Genomic DNA, 13,076 nt, shown 5'->3' with positions numbered 1-13,076 from the left:
CTCCGGCAGGGGAGGTGGAAGGACGGATGAATCCTCTCTGAAGATTCTCCTGGATGTATAACTTCATAGCAGAAGTTTCCGAAGGAGAGAGTGGGTAGGTGCGGCCCCTGGGGGGCATAGAGCCGGATAGAAGTTCCACTGGGCAATCGTAAGGCCGATGGGGAGGAAGAATCTCAGCAGAAGACTTGTTAAATACATCGGCAAATGCTTGGTATACAGAGGGAAGAGAAGAATTAGAGGACACAGAGGAAATTTTGACAACTGGAACAGTGGGTAGGCAGTTCTGTAAACAAAAAGGACTCCATCTGGAAACTTGCAATGTGGACCAGTCAATGACTGGATTATGTACACATAACCATGGCAGTCCCAGGACAACCGGAGTGGAAGGGCAATCAATGAGGAGGAAGGATAGTCTCTCCAAATGCATGGTGCCCACCTTAAAAGAAAGTTCCAGAGTAGAATGTGAGACGAAGGCAGACGACAGAGGACGATCATCAATCGCCAGGACACGAAGAGGAACTGCCAAGGGTTGGAGAGGAATGAAATGACGTCTTGCAAAGGATCGATCCATGAAGTTTCCTGCAGCACCGGAATCTAGAAAGGCTTGTGAGGAAAACTTTAAAGAGCCAAACTGGATCTGTACCGGAAGAAGGAAACGTAGAGTAGAGGAATGGGAGAATGACAAATCCCACCCAGGTAAGTCTCCCCGAGCTTACCTAGGCTTTGGCGTTTCCCGGCTTCACTGGACACTCCTGGGCAAAGTGGGCTTTACCCCCACAGTAAAGGCACAGGCCGGCAGCCCTTCTCCGGAGTTTCTCCTGTTCGGACAGGCGGGCCCGCCCAATCTGCATGGGTTCTTCAGCCGGCAAGGAGGAAGAAGCAGAATCCATAGGAGCAGGAGGAAGCACAGGGGGAACTGGATTGAGAAGCAGGGGTCTCTGGAAGCGGGGGGCCAAAGAAGGTTGGAACCGGGGGTACCTCTTTGTACGCTCTCGGTCGAGTTCAAGCTGGAACTCCCTCTGCCGGGTATCCACCTTCACCGCCAATGCCACCAGATCCTCCCACCGAGAAGGAATTTCCCGGGAAACGAGGTCATTCTTAATGCGTATAGCCAAGCCGTTGTAAAAGGCCGCGTGGTAACCATCGTTATTCCAGGAGGTCTCTGCCACCAGGGTACGAAATTCAATGGCATACTCGGGAACTGAGCGAGTGCCTTGTTGAAGCTGGAACAGTCGAGCCGAGGCTGCAGTAGTACGACCAGGAGCGTCAAACACCGTCCGGAGTTCTTGGAGAAAGGCCCCGGCGTTGTCGATCAGCGGGTCTCTCTTCTCCCAAAGGGGAGACGCCCATTCCAAAGCCTTCCCCTGCAGACGGGAGATGACAAAACCAACCTTGGCTTGCTCGGAGACGAACTGGCCTGGCTGCAGAGTGAATTGAATTTCACATTGGTTAATAAAACCACGACAAGCTTCTGGGTCTCCGCTGAAAAGAGGTGGAGCGGGAACACGAGGTTCAGACACCTGGAGAGGAGCAGGAATGGCAGGAACAGGCACAGCCGCAGGAGCCGCTGGAGACATGGCAGTCAATTTCTCCAGGATAACATCAATTGCCTGGCCAATTTGAGACTGCTGGGCTTCATAGGATTTCATGCGAGAAGCCAATCCCCGAATGGCCCCTCCGACATCGAGGGGTACTTGGGCCTCCTCCGAGGGGTCCATGGCCCAATTATACTGTAAGGCCCGAAGGCGCAGTTGAAGTAAGGACCAAAGAGGAGGCAACAATCCAAGATCGCGGTACAGAAAAGGGTTTATCAAAGAATGGTCGTAAAACAGGCAGAATGGTCAAGACAGGCAGTACAGATTCAAAGTCGATAACAGGCAAGGTTCAAACACGGATAAGCAAGACAGAATATATCGCACCCAGGAACTATATGAAATAGACCTATAATTGGGCAAGGTCAGGATGGAAATGAGGGTCTTTATAGTCCAGTCTATTGGCGCCAAAATTGACGCGCTGGCGTCAGACGCAGACGCCAGCGTCCCCACGCTGACGCCTTGACGCCGGCGCCCGATTCTGACGCCGGCGTCCGTTCCGTCGCCCGCGACCAATCACAGGGCAAGAAGGAGATGATGCAGGATGATTGCGACCACCCGGAGCCATGTGCAGGGAAGAGGAATCGCCATTTTGGACGCCATCTTGGAGCAGGTCAGTAGACTCCATTACAGAAAGAAGATGGGGAGCTACTGCACATCTGTGGAGGTACAGATCTTCCTTGCACAAAGGCTGTGGTTGCCTGGGGCTGGTACAGAAGCCAAAAACACAACATTTCTAGCTACTTCTTTAGTTCTTTAGCTTTAGTTCTCCTTTAACAGCTGTTATGTGTTGACAGCATGACACATTGTTGTTTATAAACTCTTTAACAAGCTCATAGGAAAGTGGTGGATGAGAAGAGACTAGTAAATTTACTTAAAAGCAGCAAATATATTATTAACAAGTGTTGTAAGACAGACAATATAGCTACAAAGATCATAAAAACACCAGAACCTGGAAGTTTTTAAGTGACATCATCCACCATTGCAAGAATGACTACAAAGTTTATAGAGTACTGTATGTAGAAGACATCTTATTGAAAAAGTCATTTTTTGTGCCAAAACAGTATGAAATCTTTCAGAAGGCCTTAAAAGTGTGATATGCGCAAATACAATTGACAATTTAATAACTAATGCATATTACATGGAAAAAATTTAATTTTTTATTCTTATTTCTAAAGTTTTTTTAAGCAACCTTTATTAAATTGCCCCCTTCAGATTTTTTTCCGTGTAGACAGAACCAAGATTAACTTTATGTTATGTAACACCCTTGTGTCATTTTAGCCGTGCAATAATACTGGTTTAAAATAGAGCGTGATCATTTTCACATTGAGTGACAGCAAGCTCCTGAAATGCTGATCCCTAAGGATCGCTTACCCACTATGATGCAAAGTGAGCCCCAGCAGGTCAGCCTAGGTCCCACTTGGTGTCATGCACTGGCCCTAAATACATTAATATACATATTAAAATCAATATAACACACTAATGGTTGGATAGCACAAAACAACAGCATCCAAACTATATTTGCAGGTACAAAGTGTAGTACATTTCGAATAACAGCTGGGGGCACCAGAACTTCCTTGGAAAAGAAATATACTGCAAAAGAAAGTTGCATTTTTGTGTTTCTCAATTACAGTAAATGTTATAAAAAGATTACACCTACTATTCCATAACGAGCACTATGTCATTTCTGGACTCAAAGGCATCATATAACTGAATAAGATTCACGTGGTTCAGTTGGTTCATGACTTGAATTTCATTTTTCACTTCCTCCTGCAAATGAAAAATAATTTTATACATAGACTCTCCTAAAAACAATATAAAATGTATAGTATAATAAATATACAATGAGGTGATTGTAGCACAACATAGCAAGGGCTCATATATTTTCCTTGGGATAAGGGAAGAGCATTTTGTAGTGCTCATCTAACAAGCACTTGCAAGCATTTTCACCCTGGGGAGTGCTGCATTACAGCCTGCTGCACTCCACCAGTAAAACTGTGTGATGTCACAGTATTAGTTAAACACATTTTATGTGGAAGGTTATTGCACTTCACACACTCAATTAGTATGTATAAAAAATAGCTTTTAGGATACAGTTGTTAAATACAGGTATGGGACCTGTTCGCTTAGGACCTGTTTTTCTGGTTAATTCTGTTCTGATCACCATACTAAGGGGCAGATTTATCAAGGGTCAAATTTCGAGGGTTAAAAATCCCTTGAATTCGAACCTCAAAGTAAAATCCTTAGAATTCGAATATCGAATTCGAAGGATTTTAGCGCAAAAGGTTTGATCGAACGATCAAATGATTCGAACGTTTCTAAGTGATCAACCGAATGATTTTTATTCGATCATAAAAGGTTCCCAAAAAATATCTACAATATCCCCATAAGCTAACATTCTACTCGGTAGCTTTTATTTGGCGAAGTATTGTGTCGAAGGATTTTTTAAAGAGACAGTACTTCGATTATCGAATGGTCGAAAGTTTTTTACTTCAAATTGCTCGAATCATTTGATTCGATAGAATTTGACCAATTCGATGGTCGAAGTACCCAAAAAAATACTTCGAACTATTCACTTGAGCTTAGTAAATCTGCCCCTAAGTCTACTAAAAAATCATTTCAACCTTGCTTAAACTCAGTAGAGTTTTTTTGCCTAGTAAGGATTGCCTGTTTTGTTGTTTTGCTAGTACGAATTAATTACATCTTAGTTAGGATCAATGTCTGTTTTATTATTACAGAGAAAAAGGAAATAATATTTTAAAATCTGAATTATTTGATAATAATGGAATTTATGGGAGATGGCCTTTCCGTTATTTAGAGCTTTCTGGATAACAGATCCTATACCTGTATATGGACCAGAATATATGGAGAACAATTTCAGACAACACTGACATAGTGTTATTAATATTATTTACCAACTTTATTTGGTATAATAATAATATATCTCTTACCTTTTCTTTATGGCTTTTGACTTTAATAATTTTTGCTGCTAGCGAAAGACCAGAGTTTTTTTCTGCACATCTATGTACTTGACCATATCGACCGCTGCAAAGTATGACAAGAAAACAATTTTTCAGAAGTTACAGCTAATGGGCCTGTCCAAATTTCCAGTTCAACCCTGTATATGTGGGCAGACAATACTGCTAGGACTTTTTACTGCAGTTTTCCTTAAAATATACCCTCTACCTACGGTCAGTTCAACTGTGTAGACTGTATATTCATCATAACTAAAAGAACAAGTGAAACAAAATATAGCCAAATAAATACCAATAGCCAAATGTAATTAGGCCAGAAGGCTCATGCATGAATGCAAGGCGTAGTCAATGTAAACTTTTTATATGCAATTTACTACACTACACCTGTGGGGTTATTTACGGTACTAAAATCTGAATTTATCTCATATTTTTTTTTAAAAAACCACAGCCAAACTCCCATGCCTGATGGTAGCTTATTTATTAATGAAAAAAAACTCAATTTAATCAGATTGCAGAAAAACTCTATAAAATGAAGCGAAACCCCGAGCCACTCAAATTTTTCAGGCTTTTTCCCAAATTTTTCGAATTTTTGCCTGAAAACCCCGGAAAAGTCTGGCCTCGGCAGGTCTGGAATGGCGGATTCATGCTTTTTGCAGCATTGCGGTATAATAAATCTTGAGAAAATTCAAGATTTTTTTCCTCCAAAAATGATTTTCTACTAAAAAAAACTCGAGATTTTAGCATTCAGATTTAAATATATAACCCCCTTAGTCTATGGCAAGTGTTAAAGTCTTCTTTACGACTTGCAAGACTTTCAAGAAGGAAAATGTAAAAAATTACATGTGAAATGAGCAGCAATGATGACTTACCCTCCAAGCATTTCTGATGTGTCCACAGTATAAAAATGATTGATCTGTGCATGTTTAGCTGAGACAATTCGGTGAGTAAAGGGTGCTGGGGGAGATGGTGACACATCTAAGGAATCAAAAATCAAATGTCTTGATTGTGTAAAAGTTTAACATAGTAGGCACTCGCAATCTGAAACTTTATTACATTCAAACACAATTTAGAAAATATGCTAAATCTGGGCAGAGAGCTCCTTATAAAGGGCAGTTGAGTTGTTATTGGATTCAGGGCAGAGCCAAGTTACTTCCACGCTCAAGGCAGAATGCACTCATCAGCACCCCCATGAATGTGCTTGCTCTCCTGGTTACCTGCAGAGGGCAGGGAGGCATGAGCAAAAAATATGTCCTCTTCAGGAGATAGTAACTAGAGGCAACCATGGAAAAGAGGTTGGTGCTTGGTGCCCCTTTACCTTTGTGCCTTACTGTATGGCTTACATAAAGCTATAGGGGTGTAAAGTGTTCCATTAAGATACAGATAGATATTAGAAGCCCTTGTTTGGAAGAGTTTACAATCTAAAACTGTTGTATATGTAGGTGTAGTGAATTACAAAGTATTTAGGAAATTTGTAATGTAAGGAATTTAAGTAAATACAAGTTTAAATGTAATATCCAAATACAGAGTATGCTCAAAAAGTTAATCTTGACACCAGGAATAAAAACAGTCCTGAAAAAGAAGTAATGAAGTATGATTATAGTTAGTTAGGAAAGATATAATTCTAAAACAACAATTAGCTGAACTCACAAAAATACAGCACTTACAGGTCTTAGCATTAAAAAACAAAAGTTTCTTTGAATGAAAACCCAGTGCTTCGAGTCCATAAAGTACTTTCCTAAAGGACAGGTTTGTTTATCCCTGTCTAAAATGTTGACCTGCATAGGAGGCAAATAATTAAGATTAAGGGATGTTTAACCTTCCCAAAATAAAACCAATTGTTATATACCCCCTGAAAAGCTTTCTTTTGGTAGCCTCCCCAAACAAAAATGCCACACTCCTCCTCTGGTTGTGGATATGAGTTAGGCAGCCTATCATAGTGAATCTAGCCATGATATTAGACTCTTGCCAACTCCTTTGCTACTCAGACATTATCCCTGTGATCTCAGTCTAAAGGATATACTGTATATTGATAAACTTTCCTTTCACAGTTACAGGGGAATTCCACCCAAAAACAGTTTTTCACACAATTCAATTCTAAGCAAATTCTCTGCAATGGCTCTTCTTTAAATTACATTTTCTTTAATTATGCTGCGTTACATAGCAAAAACAGGGAGCCAAGGGACTTTTTGCTGCTGGTACTAAAGTGGTCGGGGAGAGGGGCCTCTGCAGGGGAGCTATCATTTGTATATGCACAGAGGGGGGTTTAGTTCACGAAATAGAGCATCATCTGCTTTAGGCATTTCCTCCACTGGACTATTGGGTAAGGCTTCTGTTTGGAAAATGCCTGCTCCCAGAATAAGCACTCGGGATGTCAATTCCAGCCACATTGCTAGGTGTTAGGATAAAAGGTTCAACTGTCTTGCATATTTAAATGTTAAAAATAGCAATCTGAAATTGCACATTGCTAGGTAATAGGATAAAAGGTTCAACTGTCTTGCATATTTAAATGTTAAAAATAGCAATCTGAAATTGCAAGGCCCCCATTTTCCAAAAGTGACATTTAAGACATTTGGCAAATAGGGTTAATTTAAAGAATTATCAGTAAGGGTCTAACTTCACTCAAGGGTGGGGGCCAAAACCTGGGTTCCATTTAATTAATTAGATGCTACCATATTTGTCATAATGCTTTAAAGATTTGTCTGACACCAAGGGTGGTAAGGAATCAGTCTATAAATTCTGTTTACCATTTGCAAGGTCAGATTCCTGAGAGTAACATAACTGTGTTCCAAAAATACACTGTAAACTTTATTTAAAAAGCACTACTTGGATACATCCTACAGAGCACTATACATATACTATACATAGAACATTATACAAATGGAGGACAGACATTATAATAAATAAATAATTATAAATGAGGTGCTATCAGCCAGATATAAATCAGTGAGAAAATGTGATTTTATGGTTTATTGCATGAAAATATTTAATGACAACATTCAGTTTGAGGAAAAAAACTTTCCTAATTTTTTTTCAGTTTTTCCCATAGATTTCATGTGTTAAACAGGGAGATATGTTTTTCTCATTGAATTGCATCTAGCTCTATGGGAAAATCTGGAATTGAATAAGGAGATAAGTCTTTCTCATTTAATTGAATCTGGCCCTATATGCCATGTGGTAAGAGACACAGTAAGAAGGAAGTTCCTGCCCTGTAGAGCTAACAATCTCAGTAGATGGTAGTTCTAGTTCTAGGTATGCTGCTGTATGAAGATATATTTTGATGTATTTAAAAAACATATACAAAACATATGGCATAAAGCAATGATCCAAAATTCAGACCACTAGAGTAAAGAGCATAAACAAAAGACCATTGTATAGTTACTGTTTAGTCTTACATATATTTCTGTATTTTAATCAAAAAGAAAAATCAGTTTCCCATTTTACAGCAAATGCATATTGGCTTATTTGTATTCGATTTCTAAAAATGCTAAAGTTTTATATATATTTACAATCATGCAATTCTTTATTGCAGTAAATTTAGTTATATTAATTAAGTTTAGCTACTTATTTAAATTTATTCTAGAGTAAAATCTGATATATCTGATAAATCTGAAAAAATCTGATACTGGGCCAGATTTAATTTGAGGAGAAAGCAAGGTAAAGATTTACAGCTTAATTCAATTCAAGATTTCAACGTAGGGTTTCAATGGGGTTTTCATGTGCTTCGTGTTTTTCTCATCAAACTGAATCTGGCCCATAATTCTTAGGTGTCAGTTTTACTACAGCTCGAGCCTTTCAGTTCGAGCAATGATAGAAGAAATCTGCATGAGTTAAGAAACTTGTGCAGGGTTTCAGGGAAAAACCCCTGTTAGTTGAAGTATTTTCCCTGAGCGTGCTTTCTTAAAAGGATACTTTCATGGGAAAAGGTTTTTTTTCAAAATGCATCAGTTAATAGTGCTGCTCCAGCAGACTTTTGCACTGAATCTATTTTTTAAAAGAGCAAAATACTTTTTTATATTTCATTTTGAAATCTGACATGGGGCTAGACATATTGTCAGTTTCCCAGGTGCCCCTAGTCATATGACCTGTGCTCTGATAAACTTAAGTCACTCTTTACTGATGCACTGCAAGTTGGAGTGATATCACCTCTCCCTTCTCCCCCCCCCTGCAGCCCATTAGCCGAACAATGGTATGGTAACCAGATAACAGCTCCCTGGTGGATTTCAGAACAGCACTTAATATTAAAAATCCATGTCCCACTGTGACTCCTTCAGTTACATTGAGTAGGACAATATCCTGTCTGAAAGCAGCTCCATCCAAGTGCTGGCTCTTTCTGAAAGCACATGCCCAGGCAAAATTATTTGAGATGGCTGCCTACACACCAATATTACAACTAAAAAAAATACACTTCTTGTGTTAGGAATGAAATTCACAGTAGAGTGAATTATTTAAAGTGTAAACAGTGTAATTTAGAAAAAAAACAACACCATAAAAATCATGACAGAATCCCTTTTAATAAGAAAAAGTTTGGTAGCTTTTATGTATTTTTAGGTGTTTCCTTAGGTGAGTTTAGCTGGGTTTCCTTTATGATTGCTCAAGCCAAAAGGCTTGAGCATTAGAAAACTAATTTCTTGAATCCCCAAAGACTCATGTGGCTGGTTGTAGGGGAGTATATGTTAGAGCAAACTGCATGCAGCATCTTCCTTATGGCAGACACATTACTAAAGCAAGGGACCAAATATACAATATATTGTATATGTACTGCAAAACCATATAAATCATCTTTAGTATTTTTAAAATAACTCTTCATATTTACCAGTATTATTGTTAAAAGCAATGAAAACAAGCAATTATCATGCAAGTTGTCATGACCCTAAATGGCAAAAGGCAGATCACTCATTCAGTCCACCATGTTGCAACCACCTCAAGGCCCTGCCAAATAGTTTTCTAATAGATGGTATATTATAATGAATGCTTTAAGAGCAAGAACTCTTTGTTGTCCTGCCGTGATACTTGTGAAAGTGTAATACTTTTTTTTAGGCAAATACAAGGCTATTGAGCCTTTAGCTTGCCACAGACAAGACTATTTTGATGAACTTCCGTGACCATATTGCATTTTGTTATTTTTCATTTGAGTTGCAGGGGTGGTTTAAATGGGAAATTTAGAGGCAAGGGAAGCTATTGCACTCCCAGATAATCCTCCCTACATACTGATGGGGGTCTTAATTTGACCAGACTGTCAATAATTGAACAATTGCTAAATGGTCACTCTGACCTGTTATTTGAGCATCCAACTCTCTAAGATCTGATCATCTATTTTGAAAAATGACCCAATCCTGGTCATAAATTCAATTTCTTGTGGTTTCTTCACTGAAACTGCAACTTATAAAGCTTGATATACTGCTTACGAATATTAATTGTTACACTGGCTTCAAACTTGCATTGAAACAGAGTTGTTATAAAGGGCTCTTACCAAAAGTAAACTGCGCATTTTCCTCCTCATAAGTAGATTGGTCCTTTTTGTCATTAATGCTATGATCTTTCTCTGGTTCCTTGTCAGGTATGATCAGATTTATTGTTATCTCTTCCACATCTTTAGTCTTATCAGTCTTGACTTCTGTGTCTTCTGTGTCAACCCTGCTTTTCTTGGTATCATCTTTAATAAGAGTTTCATCAGGTACTCGACGTTTGCTGTTTGAGCTGGGCTCTGTCTGTGACACATCTTTTTCTGGCAGTGCCAAAGTAACATTAGTACTGTCACTGTTAAAGAGAAAGTTGTTAGTATGTAGGATCAATATCAAATTGTCAAAATAAAATGTTTTATTGCTGCTTCTTAGACATTTCTCGTGTGTATATTTTAGTAAGCAATTACGCTCTCTTAGAGGTGCACAAATAGACACCATATTTATGTGCAAATACACTTTATTAAATACTAAAAACAAGAGAAAGCAGTAAAACCCCACACTACCTTACTAAAATGAATTGAGATCTAATTATATAATGCTTAGTGCTATTATAAACATATACTTAGTTCTCAATCAATTTAGCACCAACATACAATTAATGGTATTTCATACGGTGCTACGGTGCTACGGTGCTAGTGCTCTAGTTATAATTTTAAAGTGAGTTCATGGTCCTCAGTATTCTGCCTTTCTCCCACGTGTGGTGTCCCAGGGCTTAGAACAACGCAGCTAGTTTCTTCGGGACAACTCCACCTCTATACTATTTTCTAATTTCTAACTTTTATTCATGAATTGCTGACGCTTTATTTTTAATTGTTTGATACCATGAACTCACTTTAAAATTATAACTACAGCACTAGCACCTTATTTAATTCATATAAGAACCATGAACTTTTAGATTATTCATCAATTGTGTGTAGATACATTTTGTTGAAGGTCACAGCACCTAATTTATAGCACTTAAGCACTTTAATCATAATTATTTGTATTAACACAATCGATTGAAATACCATTAATTGTATGTTGGTGCTAAATTGATTGAGAACTAAGCATATGTTTATAATAGCACTAAGCACTTATATAATTAGATCTCAATTCATTTTAGTAAGGTAGTGTGGGGTTTTACTGCTTTCTCTTGTTTTTAGTATCTCTATTCTGGTTTATATACTTCTACATAGCCTGAAATTGGGTAATACAAGTGAGTGAACATTAATTACAAGTGAGCTATATTTTTGTTTGTGATCACACTTTATTAAATATTATCTTTAGTATGGGCTTCTTCACCAACACACCCCCCAGCACACATATGCACCCAGCAACACCTCTAAATTTAAATAGTATTAAAAGGGAATTACTGTGTATAAGTCTTATCTCCTTATTCAATTCCAATTGTGCCATAGAGCCAGATGCAATTCAATGAAAAAAATCTATCTCACTGTATGAAAATAGTGCATGAAAAATCTGTTGAAGTGTATAGGAAAAGCTGGATCTGAATTAGGAGAAATGTCTTTTCTTCTCTAACTGAATGTGGCCTATATGTTTTCACATGATAAACCATAAAGTTCTCACTCATTTGAATCTGGCCTATAATAGATTACAAAAATCACCATCCCATAATCAAATTACGCTTCACTATCTCCATCATGAGAAAACAATTGAAACAGAATTAGGAGAAAAGTTTCTCTCCTCAAATTGAAGCTTGCCCATAAGTTTTCCAGTGATAACCCATAACATAAAGTTTTCTCATGTAACTGGCTCTGGCCCCATATGTGCTATGCTCCTTTTGACTGGTTTCCACTATGTTACTTTCCAATCTTTTCAAACTCTCGAAAACTAAAAAATGAAACATCATGAAAATTAAAATAAAAGGCTTTCAATATCAGTCATTATTCTATATCAACAGACCCAACAAATTCTCATTCCTAGCTACTGAATTATCAGAATCAGCATCGACCAAGAGCCCTGCATCCTTTATTGACTGGCACCAAAATAGGATAAGATAAGATGCTTAGCAAGATATCCTTACTTGAGTACATTAGGTTAATCAGAAGTGCAAGCATTTTGATTGAAACATATATGATCAGGCAGTAGGATCCCTAAAACCTGACCTCTTGGCATTTCCTAACCACTTGAACTGATGAATGCAGCACAAGAGAGTTGTTAGAAAGAATTACTAGATGTAATAGCAATGCTACCAATGAACATAGTTGAAGACAATTTTAAATTGCATTTGCTGACAGTATACGCTGATGGCATACCTAAACTCTTAACACATCTTCATAAATATGATAACAAGTAGTCTGTATTAACTAAACCTCACATGGAGCAGTATTTCAAATCAATGGTTGCTTATGTTTGGCCTTCTGACAACTCGGTTTCAATGAAAAGTGCAATTAGTTCTGTGATGTTGGGTTACACACTTTGTAAGTGAAGACAGATATATGTGAGAGCATTTAGCTCTGCTGCTCTCAGAAAAATATGGCTAAAATGTGTACAAACTGGGTAGTACTTTCAGTCTGGTTCTTAATTGTTGTCATCAAGATGGGGCAAAACCAAGGGATTATTTAATCAACATATCAATACGAAAGGAAATGGTTGGAGGGGCAAATGGATCAATCCACACAAAGCAACATCCCAATTGGTATTATAAAATAGAAATTGTGTATAGTTTCAGAGATGCCAGCAAAAAAGGCAAGCTATTAAATGAACCATGTGATACGCAACATATGGTCTACCAATAAGCTAGTTTTTCAGTAGCATGCTCACTGCTTAACCATAATCATTATTATTTACTACTTAAATGTGGCTTCCTGGCAAAATCCAGAACATGTCAAGGTATACAAATTATCTGCTTTGCTAATCAGGTGCACAATTTGTAATTTTGTTGCATTTATTAGATTCAATGTTCAAACTTCTACCAGTACCAACTCATTTAAATATTACACTGCAGATGTTGTAACCCTGTCATGGTAACATGTACATATTTTCTTCCCAGATGAAAATCGGATAACAAAAATAACTAGAAAGACATTTACTCAAAATATGTTTTT

At 38.1% G+C, this 13,076-nt stretch overlaps 1 protein-coding gene across 4 annotated transcripts in view; it reads right to left on the bottom strand.

Moving 5' to 3' along the window:
• mylk4.L (myosin light chain kinase family member 4 L homeolog) overlaps positions 1-13,076 on the bottom strand; it is a 97,315-nt gene that overhangs the window by 14,028 nt on the left and 70,211 nt on the right. For 3 of the 4 annotated variants that reach the window (XM_041566264.1, XM_041566265.1, XM_018267735.2), the window contains 4 exons: positions 10,038-10,324; positions 5,437-5,542; positions 4,544-4,637; positions 3,253-3,362 (listed from right to left, as the gene is read on the bottom strand). In XM_041566264.1, coding sequence (XP_041422198.1) covers positions 3,253-3,362; positions 4,544-4,637; positions 5,437-5,542; positions 10,038-10,324 — 597 coding nt within the window. The remainder of the gene's footprint in view (positions 1-3,252; positions 3,363-4,543; positions 4,638-5,436; positions 5,543-10,037; positions 10,325-13,076) is intronic. The other variant, XM_041566266.1, reaches the window with a different exon arrangement.

The sequence above is a fragment of the Xenopus laevis genome, chromosome 6L (assembly GCF_017654675.1).
Source record: "Xenopus laevis strain J_2021 chromosome 6L, Xenopus_laevis_v10.1, whole genome shotgun sequence".
NCBI lineage: Eukaryota > Metazoa > Chordata > Amphibia > Anura > Pipidae > Xenopus > Xenopus laevis.
This window is presented reverse-complemented; position numbering and strand designations above follow the sequence as displayed.